This window comes from Anolis sagrei, chromosome 5 (assembly GCF_037176765.1).
Source record: "Anolis sagrei isolate rAnoSag1 chromosome 5, rAnoSag1.mat, whole genome shotgun sequence".
Classification (NCBI taxonomy): Eukaryota; Metazoa; Chordata; class Lepidosauria; order Squamata; family Dactyloidae; genus Anolis; species Anolis sagrei.
The window spans coordinates 143,144,714-143,164,739 of NC_090025.1; the positions used below are offsets into that span (position 1 = coordinate 143,144,714).

At 39.0% G+C, this 20,026-nt stretch overlaps 1 protein-coding gene across 2 annotated transcripts; it reads left to right on the plus strand.

Moving 5' to 3' along the window:
- The first annotated feature begins 323 nt into the window (after positions 1 to 323).
- MDM2 (MDM2 proto-oncogene) lies at positions 324 to 18,940 on the plus strand. 2 transcript variants are annotated; one of them, XM_060777483.2, is made up of 11 exons: positions 324 to 512; positions 5,385 to 5,472; positions 7,843 to 7,917; positions 8,480 to 8,613; positions 10,009 to 10,058; positions 11,587 to 11,654; positions 11,766 to 11,826; positions 13,471 to 13,634; positions 14,820 to 14,963; positions 15,851 to 15,928; positions 18,127 to 18,940. In XM_060777483.2, the coding sequence occupies exons 1-11, from the start codon at positions 406 to 408 to the stop codon at positions 18,694 to 18,696; spliced, it is 1,539 nt and encodes a 512-aa protein (XP_060633466.2). In that variant the 5' UTR covers positions 324 to 405; the 3' UTR covers positions 18,697 to 18,940. The 2 variants fall into 2 exon arrangements, with proteins under 2 accessions (XP_060633466.2, XP_067325191.1); XM_067469090.1 differs by lacking the exon at positions 324 to 512 and adding an exon at positions 4,858 to 4,962.
- The last annotated feature ends 1,086 nt before the right edge of the window (positions 18,941 to 20,026 follow it).

The window sequence follows — 20,026 nt, forward strand, 5'->3', positions numbered from 1 at the left end:
TAAATGTCACCTATCTTGTGTACTCTTGGACCTTGAGTTTTAAGTTTAACAGGATTGTCCGGATAAGCCGTTCTTTCACAAGTGACTATATAAATTCCTCACGGAAATTCTCCTCATGTTTCCTTGGTCATGTTGTTGTTTAGCAGAGGACAAGCCTGGACAAAGATCAGTCCCTTGGAGACTTGCTGGATCAGAGGAAAAGCCTGTCTAGTTCAGCACTCTGTTGCCTACTTTCATGTTGCCTGATGACATGGAAATTCACACACAAAATATGAGAACAGAAACATATTGTTCACCAGCAATTAGTAGTCATTTATATGAGCTTAACTCTATACTGAAATCCTACAGTTGGTAGTTATAACATTTTTTTTCTCCCTTTCTCTGTTTCCTCCGATCCATCGTAAAATGCCATGGAAAGTTGTACTCATTCTATCCACCCTAGACACAACAACTCCACCCATGAGGTTGCTGGCAGTGGCTGCTATTGCTGGTGGAAGAAACCCAAGCTGCTGGTGAGAATACACATTAGTGTTATGAGAAGCCATGTGTACTATGCATGTCAATAGATACTTAAGTGTTAATGCTACATATACTTGGAATAAGTTGTGCTTCCTTCTGCAGGACTTGCTTCCAAATACATACATAGAGGATCAGAATGTGAGTGCATGTAAACAGTGTGATTGGGGAAAGAAATAAAGAACAGATTTGGATGCTTACTTGTACTGTGCTCAATAGCCTGGCTTGGAACATACAAAAACCCACTCACATTTCTTCTAATTATTGAGCAAAAATCAGTAATATAAGGGGGAAATGTGAAAGTATTATTTTGATGGAAGCAATAAACAAGCAAAAATGTGAGAGACCCATTCTCCCTATAATTGGTGGGGTTCAAAATGCTCTTTGATTGTAGATGAACTATAAATCCCAGCAACTACAACTCCCAAATGTCAAGTCTATTTGCCCCAAACTCCATCAGTGTTCACATTTGGGCATATTGAGTATTTATGCTAAGTCTAGTCTAGATCCATCATTTGAGTCCACAGTGCTCTCTAGATATATGTGGACTACAATTCCAAAACTCAAGGTCTATGCGCACCAAACCCAGTATTTTCTGTTGGTCATGGGAGTTCTGTGTGCCAAGTTTGGTTCAATTCCATCATTGGTGGAGTTCAGAATGCTCTTTGATTGTAGGTTAGCTATAAATCCCAGTAGCTACAACTTCAAAATAACAAAATCAATCCCCCCCTCCCCAACCCCACCAGTATACAAATTTGGGCGTATCAGGTATTTGTGCCAAATTTGGTCCAGTGAATGAAAATACATTTGCTGGACCAGTGAATGAAAATACATTCGCTGGACCAGTGAAAGAAAATAGATTAGCATAACTGTCATTTTGCTATAATAAAATTATAAATTATAGCAAATTTTGCTATAATAATAGCAAAATGACAGTTATGAAGTAGCAACAAAAAATAATTTTATGGTTGGGAGTCACCACAACATGGGGAACGGAATTAATTAATTAATTAATTTAAAACATTTATATTCTGCCTTTCTCACCCCGAAAGGGACTCAGGGCAGAGCACAGCATATATACGGCCGGGACACAAATTCTTATATACATACATACACATTAAAAACATTTATCAAAATTTTTAAAATACATCATTTAATACATCATTTAAAATACACCATTTAAAACGTCTTAGTCATCCATGTCAAATCTAATTGGCCTGGTAATCTTTCCTATTGCTGCTTTATTGCCCTGTCCCAAAAGCTTGGTCTCACAGCCAAGTTTTTACCATCCTTCTAAAGGACAGGAGAGAGGAGACCGACCTGATCTCACCAGGAAGGGAGTTCCATAGCCGGGGAGCAATCACAAAGAAGGCCCTGTCTCTCGTTAAGGCCCTGTCTCTGCATTAACACATATTCCTATTTTCAGGGGAATCCCTAAAAAGCAAATTTAGCTGTATTCCTCTTTTTTTCTAAGTTGCAGTCATAAGAGCACTTACTAACTAGTTGTTGCTATGTGCACTACACCATGCTAGCTGTCAGTAAGCCCCATTAAGAACATTCAAACAAACAGTGTATCTAATTGAGTATTTTATTCCTACATGAGCCAAATCAAGAAATGACATTAGCCTATGTGAAACCCAGAAACAGGATGAAAGCAACCACAATTGTCTTGGTTCCCCAGCAGCTGACATACAGAGAGATATTCAGATACAGAACTGGCCTATGTAACCATCGTGATAAGTAGTCACAGCTGGCCATTTCTTCTATTGTAAGGGCAAAGGAACCAAAATATTTCCCAAAAAAGCAGACTACTATGAATTTGTCTGATTCTTGTTTACTTACCGTATTTTTATCCTGCCTTTCTCCTGATGTCTACATTCAAGATAGCTAACGACAAATATGACACAATACAATAAAAAACCCACAAATGCACTGAAATACAAATATAAGCATTAAAGACAAGGAGTACTATGCAGAGCCAGATCCCTCTGGCGCCTTGATATTCATTGGTGGTTTCCCATCCAAGGACTGACCAGGCCTGACCCTGCTTAGCTTCCAAAGTCAGAAAGGAGGGGGGGAAAGAAGGGCTCTAAAGCTGTTAGGAATTGTGGGTCAAAACACCTAGAAGGCCAAAGTTTGCCCATGCCTGCTGAAGAATCAATGCAGTTTGACACCCCTTTAACTACCATGGCTTATTGCTGTGGAATCATGGGAGTTTGCTGAGGCATCAGAACTATTTGGCAGAGAAATGCCTTGTAAAACTCCAGCTCCCGTGACCAAATAGCACTGAGCCACGGCAGCTAAATTGCTGTCAAACTGCAATTATGCTACAGTGTCAGGCGTGGGCAAACTTTGACCATCCGGGTGTTTTGGACTTCAACTCCCACAATTCCTAACAGCCCCAGGTCTCTTCTTTTTCTCACTTAAGCGGCTGAGGGGGGAAAGGAAAGGGCCTGAGGCTGTTAGGAATTATGGGAGTTGAAGTCCAAAACATCAGGCATGGGCCAAAGTTTGCCCATGCCTGATGTAGATGCATCTTAAGAGTATAGGAATTGCACCATTTTGCATGGGTCTATTGATGTCCATTGAGTTTGGTTCCAGAGCAGTTAACGTGTCAAAAAAGCATTAATTCTAGATGCAACCTCAGTCATGTTTATATCTGTCTGCCAAAGAGTGCTGGCACCTCACCAAACTGCAAATCCCATGATTCCATATCACTGAGCCAGGGCCTGTAAAAGTGGTGCCAAACTCCAGTTACTTTGGACTTACAACACCCAGTCAATGGCCAGGGATTCTGGGAATTAAAGTCCAAAGGAGCTGGAAACATTTGGGAAACAAGTTGAGAATGAGGCCTATTGGGACCCATGCGCATGAGGAGTGTTTATTCTCTGCATGAAAGGATACGCATGGATGGAAGAACTCTCTTGTGTGTTCCCAAGGGAAAAGGGAACTGTGTTTTCAAAGGCTTTCATGGCCAAAATCACTGGGTTGCAGTGACTTTTCCAGGGTGTAGGGCATGTTTCTGAAGCATTCTCTCCTGACATTTCACCCACATCTATGGCAGTCATCCTCAGAGACTGTGAGGTCTGTTGGAAACTAGGCAAGTGAGGTTTATATATCTGTGGAATGTCCAGGGTGGGAGAAAGAACTCTTGTCTGCTTGAGGCAAGCGTGAATGTTGCAGTCGGCCATCTTGATGAGCACTTAATGGCCTTGTAGCTTCAAAGCTGGGCTGGTTGCTGCCTGGGGGAACCCTTTGGAGTTTTATTTATTTATTTATTTATATTCTGCCCTATCTCCCTGGAGGGACTCAGGACAGATTTCAAACATAAAAGGCAAATATTCAATGCCTGGACACAACAGAGATGCGTGATCGCATCTTTGTATACGAACCCATGAGATCCCTTCGATCATCCGGGGAGGCCCTGCTCTCGATCCCACCAGCATTGCAGGCGCGGTTGGTGGGGACGAGAGAGAGGGCCTTTTCGGTGGTGGCCCCTCGACTCTGGAACTCACTCCCTAAAGACATCAAACAAGCCCCAACGTTGGCAGTCTTCAGGAGGAGCTTGAAGACGTGTGGTTGTTCCAGTGTGCCTTCCCGGAATAATGATCTCATAGCACTTTGTCCTCCAAAGCACTTTACATTTTTTAGATCTGCTCGTATGCCCTTCCACAAACGCCACTATCACCTTCTGTCCATGTCCCAGCATTATTTCCATTTTAACTTTACATTTGGCCTTCCCACTGTTTTTAATTGCGTGTTGTCTTATTGATAATGTTGTATATTTTATTATCTATGTTTTATTTTAATTGCGTGTACTGTTGTTGTTTTGCTTGTATTATTGTATTTGGGCTCGGCCTCATGTAAGCTGCACCGAGTCCCTTGAGGAGATGGTAGCGGGGTACAAATAAAGTGTTATTTTGTTCATTTTCATGGTTTCCTCCTTTGTGTTGAAATTGTCCACATGCTTGTGGATTTCCATGCCTTCTCTGTGTAGCCTGACATGGTAGTTGTTGGTGTGGTCCAGCATTTCTGTGTTCTCAAATAATAGGCTGTGTCCAGGTTGGCTCATCGGGTGCTCTGCTATGTCTGACTTCTCTGAATCAGTCTGCAGGGCTTTTCATGTTCCTTGATTCGTGTCTGGGCAATGCTGCCTTTGGTGGTCCCTATGTAGGCTTGTCCACAGCTGCATGGTATAGACTCCCCACAAGGCCCGAAATTCAAAAAAGGAAACGGTTGGGGAGGGAAGACGCCGGTAGGGAGGCGCTCGCGAGGCGACCTTGTAGCGCGCGCATGCGCGAGAGGGAAAGCGAGAGCGCGCGCGCGCGAGACAGAGAGAGAGAGAGAGAGAGAGAGAGAGCGGCCCCAAAATGGCGGCGCAAGAGGGGCGCCTTGGCTGCCCCAATAGGCCCGGAGACCCTTCCGTGGCTCTCTAGGGTGGAGTCCGTGAGTATTTTGTGGGAGAGAAGAGCGGTAAAAGGCTCCCCCTACTTCCCTACTCCTTCTTCGTGGTTTGGGAATATAAAATGAGGGGGGTTTCTTGTGGCCCCTCCGTAGAAAGATGGGGAAGAGGGTCAAGGGCCGGGCCTCCACTTGGGAGCTGGTCAGCGGCCTTTATTCGCCCTCCTCCTCCTTCTGGTTGACTCAGCTCCGGTTTGGCCCCTCCCGCGGGTCATGCTCGGGCATGTCGGGGCCGCGGTTGGAAGAGGAGCGAAGTCCAGGCTTGCCTCTAGAGGCGGCAGTATTTATACTCGGCCCGCGTTGCCTTGCGTGTAATGGCCACAGCTTGGGGACTTCCCTGAGGAATGAATTCCCGGCCTCTGCTTTTGAAGCATTCCTGACGTCCTCCTCTCCTCTCCTCTCCACAGGCCAGTGTGCAAGACGAAGATGGCTTCTGCTCTGGAGCCTGCAGCAGCGGGCACTTCGGGCAGCAATGGCACCTCTCAGGAAACATTGGTGAGTATCCACAATCTCATGGAAAGGTTGCTTGCTTTTTTTGGCATTGCAAATACATCTGTGAAATCAATCCAACTGATTTCACTCTTAAAGGTGACTGCAGCACTACATCAACACTGTTTTTCGTGTGTCAGGAGCGACTTGAGAAACTGCCAAGTTGCTTCTGGTGTGAGAGAATTGGCCGTCTGCAAGGACATTGCTCAGGGGATGCCCAGATATTTCTTGATATGTTACCATCCTTGTGGGAGGCTTCTCTCATGTCCCCACATGAGGAGCTGATAGAGGGAGAACCTGCGACCTGCCAGTCTTCAGTCCTGCCAGTACACACTATAGAACATGCATGGGAAAACTTATGCCCTCCAAGTGTTTTGGACTTCAACTCCCACAATTCCTAACAGACTCAGGCCCTTTCCCTTTTCCCCCCAGCCACTTAAATCCAGGTGTTTTGGACTTCAACTCCCATAATTCCTAACAGCCTCAGGCCCTATCCTTTTCCCTCTCAGCGACTTAAATCCAGGTGTTTTGGACTTCAAATCCCACAATTCCTAACAGCCTCATGCCCCTTCCTTTTCCCTCTCCATCACTCAAGCTGAGGGCCAAAGCTTGCCCCTGCCTCCTGTAGAATTAATGCAGTTTGGAATCACTTTGGCCCTTTCTACATTGCCAGATTATCCACGTTATCGAAGCAGAAAATCCACATTATCTGATTTCAGCTTGATTATCTTAGAAACCTTCCACACAGCCATATAATCCAGAATATCAAGACAGAAAATGCCTCAACATCTGCTTTGAACTGGATTATCTGGGGCCCCTTCCACATAGCTAAATAAAAGCAGACATTGTGGAATTTTCAGCCTTGATATTCTGCATTGTATGTCTGTATGGAAGGGGCCTCTTGTCAACACTGAAATGTTTAATAATACATGCATTGTGAGATGTTTTGTAGATGTCATTCAAGTCAAAACACAACATTAATTCACACTTCATAGATACTTTATACACATACGTTGTAGGTCATTATACATATACACACACATACAATATTTTTAATTTAATTAATACTTTTGTGCACAAGACAAAGTTTATGTACATTGAACCAACAAAAGGCAATGGTATCACTCTCTAAGCTACTGATGTGGACAGTTTTGATTTCTGTGCAATATTGGGTTTTTTTTAAAAAAAAGAGGAGAGCCATTTCTTTTTCAATGTCCTCCCACAAAAACCTGCAGTCTCTTTTAACTGGAAATGAAATCAGTTGAGTTTATTTCCAAGTTGGTTACACGCCTAATGTGGAATAGAAGATCACATTCAAATTTGTTGTAAGCTATGAAATGTGCTGGGAACCATGGGGCCAGTCCAGTCTCTCCTCTCAGAATTGCTCACCTCGATCTCACCACTGTTGACTCACATATGGACCACACATAGAATGAGTCGTGGTCCATATATGAGCCAACAATGTGATGTGGCGGTTGAAAAAGCCAATGTAATTTTTTGCTGCATGAATAGGATCAAGGAAACAATAGTACCACTCTATTCATCACCTTGACTACTGTGTCCAGTTCTGGACACTATGATTCAAGAGGATATTGACAAGTTAGAACATGTCCAGAGACAAATAACCAAAATGGTAATAGGTCTAGAAAGCAAGCCCTATGGGAAGTGACTTGAGGAGCTGGACATGTTTAGCTCAAAAGAGAAGGTTAATGGAAACATGAGAGGCATGTTTACATATTTGACAGGGTGTCATATTGAGGGGGGGGGGGACAAGCTTGTTTTCTGTTGCTCCAGAGACTAGGACATTAAGCAGTGATTTCAAATTACAGGGAAAGAGTCCTCTTAAATGTTCGGAAGGATGTCCTGACAGTAAAAACTGTTTGCCAGTTGAATATATCTCAGAGTGTGATGGAGTCTCCTTTGGAGGTTTTTAAACAGAGTGGATGGCCATCTTTCAAGAGTGCTTTGGTTGTGCATTCCAATATGGAAGGGAATTGGAGTTATGTCTTAGATATATAGTTCTGCAAACCCTCTTCCTCAGTGTGTAGCTATGATACCTGAGAACACACACATATTTTGTCAATGATTGATGTGAAACATCTGTTAGGTTTACATTTCTTGTTGATCTAAGAGAACTTGTCCCAATCATGGTTATAAAAAACTTATGGATCTTAGATACTTATTTTCTGAAATGTTTATACTTTCTGGACAGGAACATTCTGGACATGCAACATTCCTGCTTCCTGGCAGGGGGTTGGACTGGATGGCCCATGAGGTCTCTTCCAACTCTTTGATTCTATGATTCTGTGATAGGACTAGCTCTCCAGATAGCGAGAACACCTGTTTAGAAATCCCTTGTTTTATCTCTGTTTTCAGGTCAAACCGAAACCATTGCTGCTGAAACTTTTAAAGTTTGCTGGTGCACAGAAGGATACTTTTACTATGAAGGAAGTAAGTCATATTCATTGCAGTAAGGTTGTACTACTTGCAACTCTTTAGTTACTGAATTGAACTTATGGAAAAGTATAATACTAATTAAAAATAAAGAATACAGTAAACTTTGGAGAACATATTGTACTTTTATCATTCCTTTTATATATAAGGACATAGGCCAAGGTGAAAACATCCTATTATTTCCCCTCTTCTCAATTTTCAGTAATGTTTCATAACTTCTGAATAGACAATTACACAATGAAAATTGAAGCCTGCATAAATGTTAATGTTTCCTGCAATATTTTACATTAGCAGAACTGTCATTATGGGATAAGTATGCAGAATTGAAGGAGGCAGGGAAGAGTGGCATATATAAATTACTAGAAACCGTTGGTGCCTTTCTTTATGTTAAACCCAATTCTACTCTTCATCTATTCAATATTATCCTAGAATTCATTTGTTGCCAGGATGTGATGGAAACCCTAATGAGAAACATGCATATATAAATGATATTGTAGTTCTGTATAATAATTTTATTCTTATTTTGTACAATAAAACATTTAAAATGCTTTTGTTATAGATACTCCTGTATATTGGTCAATATATTATGTCTAAGCATCTGTATGATGAAGAACAGCAGCATATTGTCCACTGTGCAAATGATCTCTTGGGAGAACTTTTTGGAGTGCAAAGTTTTTCTGTAAAAGAACAGAGGTAAATTTTTAATTTTAACATGGTAGTAAGCACGTGTTAGCTTTGTGGCTTTGGTGATGCTCCTACATATACAGTGGTTGTGGTGGGTGGGAAGCGTGACTAATTTTACTCAGTTTGATTATTTATGTTAAGGTTAAATATAAAACGATGGTTTCTTCAGTAGCGTTGCTCTGTAATAGTTTTAAGTGCTACAGGTGCCATGAAAGATAACTTTTTTTAACTTTTGGAAACAATATTATTCAATACAGGAGTTTATACTAAGAACAAACAACAAGATATAAGATGTATTTTCTGTTTTCAAAAATTCCAGTAACTGCAAGATACAGCTGTGTATTTCCTAAAGCTGCCCAGCTGCATCTGAAGAAGTTGACCTAGGGTGCAACTACAGTAAAATAAATACAGTTTGATATCACTTTAAATGCAGTGGGTGAATACTATGGAAACATAGGGGTTGTCGTTTTGGTGAGCCACCAGAGAGAAGAAAATTACCACTCCAAAGCATTGAACCATGACATCTAAATTTGTGTCCAACTGCATTAATTCTACAGTGTAGCTGCATCCAAAGTTTACCTAACATTCTACTAACTTCTCTGTTTGCTTCTGAAGCACTATAAAATCCCCTTGTGTATTTGATATTCCAGACAAAATGGCTGTGAGTTTGTTTAGGCGCTTCACTGTGTATAAAGTGAGATCCATGTGAAGATTTCCGTAATGATGCCACAGTCTTACAGCAAATCGATCAGCCCTCTTATTTTTTTGTGAAGTTTTTTTTGTGAACTTTTATCAACATTCTGATGTCTTAGAAAAACTGGATGCTTAATTACATCAGCTTTACTACTGGTAATAAATCCAATATAGTGCAGCCCTAAAAGCTCTTTAACAAATGGTATAAGTAGTAATTTTGGTCTAGATCAGTGGTTCTCAACCTGTGGATCCTTAGATGTTTTGGCCTTCAACTCCCAGAAATCGTAACAGCTGGTTAACTGTCAGGAATTTCTAGGAGTTGTAGGCCAAAACACCTGGGGATCCACAGGTTGAGAACCACTGGTCTAGATCAATTACATCTCAAGTTACCTGATGGCATGGACTTTTGTTCCATGTGTGCCAGGACTGGCACCATATTTTTTATCATTGACCAGAACTGTTTTGTTCTTTACTGGAAATGTTTTAACGTTATAACTTGTATGTGAGTGCTATCTGAAAGTCACAGAAATAGGGCTAATAGTACTTTTTTAAAGGTTGCAGTAATTTTCAGGAACTACAGTTCTGGAATCGTGAAAATTACAGATACTATGAGAGCTTTGAGAATAATGTGCTTTTTAGTGCAGGTTCATTAAAAATAAAATACCTAAATGTTATCCTTGAAAACTAAGATCATGTCCTATCTTTTTAAAGGCAATTATATTTGATGATTTCCAAAAACCTGGTAACTGTCAGTCGACAAGGTAAGTTACATGGCTATTGTGATATTATTAATAAGTTAATTAGGGAAAACAGTTGTTATATATTTTTATTAAGTTAAATTGCACAATAAGAATTTATTTGATCTGTTAGCAAACATTTTAGGGAAAGCAGGAAGTAACTTAGATGAAAACTAATTGTAGACTTGTCTTGTCAGTTGTTCTCAAGAAGTTTTTGAGATATGTAACACTTAGGTTGTAAAACTAGGAGCTGGTTTAGATGTCACAGAAAAGTATTCTTTTACTTGAGCAAAGCTTGATCTTCTTCACTTCTGTCATCTTCCCAGAAGAGATGTTTGGCCAATATTAGCTGTTTGGAAATTAGTTTGTTCTCATTGTAATTAATATTGCTGAAAGTTTGCTAATTTTAATGACTTATTAGTCTGTGGAAAAGTGCAAAGATTTCTGAACTCTCCCTGGGTACAGAAGGGCAGGAGATTTGCTCAAGCTTGTATACATCATCCTAATTAAAGTGCAGATGTGGTCCATAAATGAGAGAATCTATTTTTTCTAATATCAGTTTTAACTATTGTGAATTGCTGTTTCATTTTAAGTACCATAATGATAAAGCAATTAAATTTGTAACATAAAAGCCTGAATCCAGATTTAATTCTAGCTAAAGTAGACTCAGTTGCTGGACTTCAAGTAATCTTAATGCAAATACCAAGTAACCACTAGGTTTATTCTGTTGGTACTTATAGCTAGATTTAGGTATGTGGTAGGCAAACCATTGATCGTACCATTTTACTTAAAGCAAATAGAGCTGGGATACCAGTCTGCTTGAGGTATTATTGCAAATAATTCTGGATAAGAAAGTTAGGTAATTGGTATGTGCTTACCGAAAACATGATTTATTCATGTATTAGTGAAAGAACTTGGGGTGCATCTACACTGTAGAATTAATGTAATTTGACTGCACTTTAACTGTTATGACTCCATGGTATGGAATCATAGGGAGTTGTAGTTTCCAAGGCCTTTACTCTGCCAAAGAGTTCTGCTGCCTCACCAAGCTAAAGCTCCCAGTACTTCATAGCATTGAGCCATGACTATTTAAGTAGTGTCAAACTATTAATTTTACAGTGTAGATGCACCCTAGGATTGTCTTTGTTAAAATAATAACAGTAAAGACCAAAGGAAGACCCAGCTGGCGGTTGGCCCGAAGTGCAAATCCTGTCACACATACAAACATGGTTTGATAGCTATATTACTATCCTACCCTTATTTATGTCTGCATCACTAGTGATTTCCTAAAGGTATATTTTAAAATTATAATGGTAACATAGGTCTTGAAAATTTAAGATAAGCTCAGCCACAATAGCAATGTAAGCTGACTCTTGTAAATACTATTGCATCTTTTTTTGTTTTGTTTTTTAAATGTTGGAATTTCCCCATTATTTGCTTTATTTGAATTTGGAGTAATGCATATTGCTCGAGCTGCAGTTTAGAATCTTCTTGTTCTGAAATGTATATCTGAACAACTTTAGTGACTTCCAATGTATATTTCTTTTTAAAGACTCTAATAATGTTAACACATCTGTGAATCAGTCCAGGTGCCAACTAGAAAATGGAAGTGCTCTAAAGGTAATTTTATTATGCGGTATATTCCTATCTTTCTGTCTTTCAAGTATGATGTTTGGATTAGCAAAGCAGTTTTTTTGTGGAGTGTTGATTATATATTTTTTTTCAAAATAGGAATTTGTGCAAGACTCAAGTGAAGCAACTACTTCTAGGAGGAGGGCATACAGTGGTGCAGGTAAGAATAGGTGTCTTTTGCATATGTTTCATTACTTATAATAATTCACATATTTGAAGCTCAAGAAATTGTCAGATAATCAAAATGTCATAGAAAAAAAATGCTACTTCCAGTGTGAGGCTTATCTTCCTTGGTTCTTCCACATTTTCTTGGCCGTATGGTCATGTTACCTTGATTACATATATTAAGGTCTCTCCAAGTCGCCTTTGATCTTTTCTCCAGATGGAGACAATAACCTAAAAAGACAATAGAACAGCCCTTCCATACTTGACTTATGTCTACGTCTTCGGTACTCTAGTTTACATGTTTTATACATGTGCTACCTATTATTTGCTACTCTGAGCATCCTTATTACATCTACCTTTGTCGCAACAATGTTGCTCCAATTGCCATACAAAAATCCTCTCCCATCTGCTCATATTATTTCTTGCTTAGTAGAAGCTTGATTGGTAACTTAGTTTTTTTATCTTAAAATCTTAAAACATTAACGTTTCTAACTCTAGAAACCTTTAAGATTTATAACTAGCAGCCTAAGAATGAAACCATTGAACCCATTGGAGCTTACTACTTGTATGGAATTATCCTTCAAGATCTGTGAAATTTTGGTTTTTTAGTGACTTCTGTAGGCTTAAATGTTAGAAACCCCTTATAGGAATAATAAAAGTTAACTGGTTACAGTGTTGAAGACCAACGTTTGCTTTTTAGAACTTGGGAATCTCATGACAGAAATAGGCCCTGATCAAGACAACCCAGAACAAAATAAGGGTTTGCAAAATACATACATATACAATATACAGTCAATTAGTAAAGGTGTGCAAAATTATAGTTCCTCCTCGTGTAAGTCATATCTAATTTGTTAATTTTTTGGCTGGTTGCCATAAGGGAAGGCAGTGTGGGGCAGGACTAGCAGAATTGGGCGGGAAACTGAAAACACAGCATTCTGGGAAATGTAGTTTGGTAAGGCATTTCTCAGAATGCAGTGCTCAGCATCAAAAAGCCCAATGAAGGCTGCAGCAGCCAACTGTTTAGAGTGAGTCTAATAATAAGGAAATTATTTAATCTGCATAGATAATTCAAGTAAATAAGTAATAGTATAAATCTGTGCTAAGTTGAAGTTATGTGCTTGTGTGTCATATGGACATTCAAGGGGATTTCTGTTGTGGCTTTTTGGGGGGGATAAATGTTTTTGTCGAAACTTTCAAAAATCCCCTAAAATCTGTAGATGTGTGAATCTTTCTGAAACTTCCGGGGATTGACACCCTGCTTATCTTGTGTATTGTATATAAAAATCAAGTAGTTTTTTTTAAAGTGTGTAAAAAATTCAAAAAATCCCCAAAAATTAGTTGATGAGTGTAACATTCTTAAATTTGATGGGCTAACAGGGGAAAATGTGTGGTACAATTATAGTAAGTTTCACCACAATAGCTCTAAAAATTAGGGAGAAATGAGCCCTGAAGTTTCCCCACTTGTTCAGTTACTTAATGAAAAAAGTAACAAGTTTTATTAACCTCATTTTTACTAACTATATTTTAGAAACACTTTAGAAACAAAATACCAACACCCCCCAGTTTTGTAATGACCTTTGAAATATTTTTTATCGATTACACATGCCTATAAATTACCTATTTATGTCTAATCATGCAGAAGAACATGGTTCAGAAGATGTGAATGATGAAAGACAGAGCAAACGGCATAAATCAGACAGCATTTCTCTTACGTTTGATGAAAGCCTTTCATGGTGTGTTGTCAGCGGATTATATTGTGATCAAAATAACAGCAGCAGCTCTGCAGGATCTCCATCAAGTCCAGTAAGTAGAGATGGGTTTTTGTTTGGGAAATAATGCTTTATGACTCTCTCACAAGTCTTAAGAGACTTTGTGAACAAAAACTTACGTGTCCCTTCCAACTGTGAGATGCTATAATTCCATTACGCTCTAGTACTTAAATTTGCTGCTATATTGGCTAGATCTTGCTGGAAAATATTAAAAGTAATATTTACGTGTGTGATTTTTGGTTTCACACAAAATCCTTGAATGCACATGGTTTGAAATTGTTTTAAGTATGTTAACCAGTTTTAATCATTTTAACTTGTTAAAAAATTTCATATATTTAGCCTTTTAATACAATTACTATTATTTATTTTAAATGTGTTAGATTAGTTTTACTGCATTCTGCTACAAGATCTCTGGATTTAGAGTGGGATGGAAATATTGTAATAAATAAAATGTTTTTGCAAGGGATCTCAGGGTCTGTTCAACTCCTAGAAAATAGCACTATTCCTGATATTCTATTGTCTCTTATCTGTCCAATCTGCCCTGGTCTTTTTAATTTACTGTATAACTAGCCTTGATAAAAAAGATGGTGGGGAATTAAAAACCTTCCCCAAAGCAGCTCCCTGAATATTTTTTAAAGGACTGCTACTGATCTGCTTCACTTCTTTCAGAGTTCATTCCAGCTTTTTAGTGCAGGTGTACGCAGTGAAACGTGCTCATCTTTGGCACGGTCATATACATATTTAGTTTCTCTCTTGCTATAAAATACTGGCCTCAGTTCCATTTCTAGTCTCATTAAAGCTATGAAACTTAGTAAATCAATCCATTTACAATCTGTTAAGTCAGTGATTTCTCCTAATTGGGACTACAGCAGACGTTCATACATATGATAGAGGGCATGTTTTCTTTACTATATGTTAATATTTGAACAGCTGCTCAAATAAAAATATTTATCCTAGCATATAAAACTTTTGCTAGTTTGGTTAAAGAGAATATGCATTAATTCTAGATTAGTTTTTTGTTCTTTTTTGCAAGAAGCTGGTCCCTGTATGGTTGCAGGCCAATTTTTGTTCCTACAAGTGACACTTTTATCATTTTTGTGTTTGCTTTATTAGTGTATTCTACACAGATGTACAGCTTGCACATTATGGACTAGAAAGCTGTTTATTGCATTATGTTTGTTCTGGTCACAAACTGATTAAATTTTTTGGTCTCTTTTAGGATAACAATGCCAGTTTAAGTGATTGGCTAGATGATGATTCTGTTTCAGATCAATTTAGTGTTGAGTTTGAAGTTGAATCTATATGTTCAGAAGAATACAGCCCTAATGAAGAAGGTGTTGAACTTACAGATGAGGATGATGAGGTATGTTCAATACATGATGTTTGAGATATACAGTTAGTTGGCATGTTACTGCAGAAAGTACTCTCTGTAAACACTGGATTGGATCCAGGATTAGTCATGGCTAGAATAGATCCAATGGAATTAAGGTGAAAAAGTTCTGAATTTTCTGACCCATTGACAACAGGAAGCCTAATATATGTGTTGAGAATGCCATAGACTACAGAAAACAAATCAACCTATAATTGAATCAGGGTGTTTAGCTAGTCAGTCTCACTGATACTAGATACTGACAGCCTTTTAGCTGGAGAAACCAGTGGCTAACTTTCTGACTTATTAACTTCAGGGTATATTTTCCTGCAGTGCCCTGTGCCTTTTCTCAGAATGTTTTGTAACCCTGAGCATGATTTGAAAGATAGTAGAGGTTGATTTGGATTCTCATTTCAAATTTATCTTCCACAGCTGTTTTTACCTAGTTGTCTTTCCATGTCATCTAGCCTTTACCATTGTCTTTGTTAGAAGCACTTGTATAATTTGGAAGCAGACTGAATGAGAATTACAGCTGGTGGTATTTTGACAGATACCCAACAATATTTGTTTTTTCTATAAGTCAGCCTACATTTTAGGCTGAGAATTTGATTCAGTATGACTATGTTGAGAAGCTTGTCCCCATGTAAGCCGCCCCGAGTCTCTCGGGGAGATGGAGGCATGATACAAAAATGAAGTTATTGTTATTATATGAATTTTATTTTAAGACTACTGATGAGTCAAGTGGTTACATGCAGTAACAGGGTCTATAGTGTTTCCTTGCAAAATGAGAAAGCCATCTGTGTCCTGTGAACACATGATTTTTAACAACTTGGATTTGGGATGAATTTCAATATCAATTGGGTATTACATATTTTCATCAGATATATCAAGTAACTATATATCAGACTGAAGACAGTGATATGGATTCATTTGATGAAGATCCTGAAATTTCCCTGGCTGTAAGTAAAGTCTTAGCTTTGTACACATTGCATTGTTTGATTTTTTTAAAGCCAAATCAGAGACTCTAGTGCAAGTATGGGCAATCCATGAGCCACATATCATTGCCTCCAAGCCACACACCCACAGCCTGGCTTGCACCTAAATATATATTTCCCTTTGAGAAGGAAGACAAAATGGGGTTTCAAAACCAATGAAAATTTGCAGTCACTGGTTCATGCGACCACTAGAAATATCTTTTGGATGAAGGCATAACCCAAGGGTCCTCCAGAAGTCAAAACTGTCCAAAAAACCCACCAAGTTGACATTCCTGCTCTGGTAATGTAAAACATATACACTTAAAAAAATGTTTTAGGATAACATAGATTGACTTAGTATAACAATTGGGTGATAAGTGTGTTTGTTTCTCTTTATGACTCCATTGAGTTAGTGGACCAAATTCTGGAGCCACTCAGTGATGTCACATACACACACACCTGCCCCACAATCATCAATCTAACACAATTAGTTCATTTTTGAACTAAAGTGGAAAAAATACAAAATGATCTAATAAGTTTATTTGATAAATATGTAATAAAAAGTGGAATAGTGAAAAAGCAGTGAATAATTCTTACTGTCCCATGTCTAAAAAAAGCTGTCTGAATTATAAGAGAGCGTACCATCAAGTCAGCATTGTCAAAATTTGCTTACCTTGCATTATGCGAACTAGCTTCATACCCTTACCATCTACCCGTAGTTCCGATATCCTGATTTCTAGTGGGTTTGGTATCACTTTTACTCTCTTGATTAAATTCATAGATGTGACAACATCCAATCCCTTTTCACTTTCCCTACAAAACACTCCTAGCTGCCAAAGCTACTTTACACTATTCTGCTGTCCCAGTGAAGAACAGTAAGAGCTGGGTATGTTTCGCCTACAGAAGAGAAGGTTGAGAGGAGACATGATAGTCATATTTAAATATTTGAAAGGGTGCCATAAGGAAGAGGAAGCAGACTTGTTTTCTGCTGCACTGGAAACTAGCACTCAATAGAGAAATGGTTTCAGATTACATCAACTTTAGAAGGAACTTCCTGGCCATAAGAGCTATTCAACAGTGGAACTCTCTGCCTTGGAATGTGGCGGAGGCTTTTTCTCTTGCTAAACAGAGACTGGATGGCCATTCATCAGGGCTGCTTTTCTTGCAGGGGGGTGGACTGGATGGCTCATGTGCTCTCGTTCAACTCTATGATTCTACAGAAACCACATTTGAGAACTCAGAAAACCTTAAATTTCTGTTTAGGGCATAGTTGGGGAATCAAAGCTCTTAGGCTCAAAAATAACCTTCAGGGTAATTCCACCAAAATATAGCAGAGTACCAGGAGTAAACTCCATAACAAGCAGAAACTTACGTATGGAGAGACGGGATCACCTTCTAATCTTTAAGATGGCACAGTATTGCAGAGTCAAAACTTTGGGTTCAAAAATATTTATTAACGTAAAAAATATATCCTTGATAAGTTTTGGAGCTAACTATTTTATTAAATCTCATCTTCTAAAAAAGGCAAAAAAGTCAATGCAGCTACACTTTGCTGACAGAGAGGCAAAATGCTTCCTCATAGGAAGAAAGAAAAGCAGAAGTAGTATGGTGGAGACTGCATGGCCTTCCCAGGGCAGAAGTTCCCTCACAGAATTCTGTTACTGGCTAGCAGTAAAGGCAAAAACAAAGCCTTTAAGAAACATACATAGGAATGTAGTGGAATGAAATCCCTGAACTTTAGACCTGACTCTAGTCTAGCTACTCATTGAGGACTAGAAACTTGACGACACAAAAAAAACTTGTGCATTCCAGGGATGAAACCCAACAGGCATCTGGTTAGATTCACGGTGTTATGCTATGACGGAGTTTTTAGCTCCTCTTTGAGAGTTGCATGATACAACAGGCTCCCTTGAATTTGGACATCCCAGAAAACTTAGTAAGTAGACTGAAGGGTCAAGAACTGCTGAGCTGACAAACAAAATTTCTAAGCCAGTATATGCATGCATGAAAATGTCAGTGGTAGGGAGGGCATTACGGGTTGTCTATAAAACTGGATGGCTACATTAGTCTTTCCTCTTAAACACTTGAGTGCCTGCCTTTTGAAAATACAGAATTGTTGTTGTGTGCTTTTTCTTTTAATATGGTTCTTACATATAAGCTGTTTTATATCTGATTCACTAAAGGATTACTGGAAATGCTCACACTGCAATGAGATGAATCCACCCCTGCCGTCCCATTGTCCCAGATGCTGGACCCTGCGAGAGGGTTGGCTCCCAGAGAAATCTGAGAAGTCTCAAATGAGCAAACATGAAAACTCCACATCACCGCCCCCTGAAAAGGCCACAGAGCTCGATCAAGAGGATGGCTTTGATGTTCCGGATTGCAAGAAAGGGAAAATAAACGACGATAATAAGGAAACGGAGGATACCGAACAAAGTTCAGAGTCTCAGGAAAGCGAGGCATATTCGCAGCCATCAACATCCAGCAGTATGCTGTGCAGCAGTCAGGAAGACTCTAAAGAACCTGAGAAGGATGACCCTGTAGACAAAAGCCCAGAATCCAGTCTGCCTCTCTCCAGTGTCGAACCGTGTGTGATATGCCAAACGCGCCCCAAAAATGGCTGCATAGTACATGGAAGGACAGGACATCTTATGTCATGTTTCACCTGTGCCAAGAAACTGAAGAAGCGGAACAAGCCCTGTCCGGTCTGCCGGCAGCCAATAGAAATGATTGTATTAACTTATTTTTGCTAACTACTTAAAGAATCTCTATAGATTAATACAAAATATTTTGAAATATTATAAAAGTGTTTTAAAAAATTCCAGAGTCTTAATGCAACCTTTGTACAGGAATTGATCATTTAGGCAATACTGTTTTCAAAGTACATTTTGGTTGAATATGTACTGGCAGTCCAAACATCTACTTCTGAAGGGGTGGGACTCATTGCTTAAGGGAAGTAGGGAATTCCAACAATAAAAACTTATTTATTTCATGCTAGCCCTAATTATATGTGATTACATGTTATCATCTTGTATTTCATTCAAGATGAAATACATTTCATCTTGGTTCTTTTGGTACTATTACTTTGTTTAACCTTGTTTAACACTTCCCACTCCTTAGCACAATAGAGTAAAATGGCAATTCAGGTCTTGTCTATCCCAAAAAATTGGGATTAGAGCATTCAAGAAATGCCATCAGTCCTTCATTTACCTTTGTAATCTTAGAACTTGGATCCATTTAGCAAAAACTACTCTGATCTCAATCTGATGTGGGATTAATTGTGTGTGCAGTGTGACATTCAGTTATCTTTTTACACGATGCCTATTATATCGGTGCTCTTTTAATGGTGATTAAGAGATTGGAATTCATACCCTGTGTTCATCTTCTTCCCCTCTCTGGAATTAATTTTCCTCATTGACTTTTAGCTGTTACTGGATAAACACAGAGTAGAGTGTTAAAAAGTTTCAGAAGTTGATGTAGATATGTTGTCGAAGGCTTTCATAGTAAGAATCACTGGATTGCTGTGAGTTTCCCGGGCTGTTCCCACATCTATGGCACGCATCCTCAGAGGACAATTCAATACAAAGGAGGAAACCATGAAAATGAACAAAATCTGGCTGCTAGTATTTAAAAACTCAGGACAGTAAAGAAATAACAACACTCAAATACAGGGGAATTCCAGACAAACAATCAGGGCCAGCTAACACCACCCAATAAAGGATTCCCCCAGGCAGGAAGCAGCCAAGCCTTGAAGCTGCAAGGCTATTCAGTGCTAATCAAGGTGATCAGTTGCCTCATTCACACCTGCCTCAAACAGACTTCTTTTCCCCACTTTGGACATTCCACAGATATGTAACCCCACTTGCCTTGTTTCTAACAAACCTCACGACCTCTGAGGATGCATGCCATAGATGTGGGCAAAATGTTAGGAGGGAATGCTTCTGGAATATGGTCATACAGCCCGTAAAACTCACAGTAAACCAATGATGTAGAGACTTAATTGGCATCTTACATGTTTTAAATCTGTGCTGACTGTTCAAGAAGAATACATCTCTTTGTCATCCATAAAATTTTGGGGATACT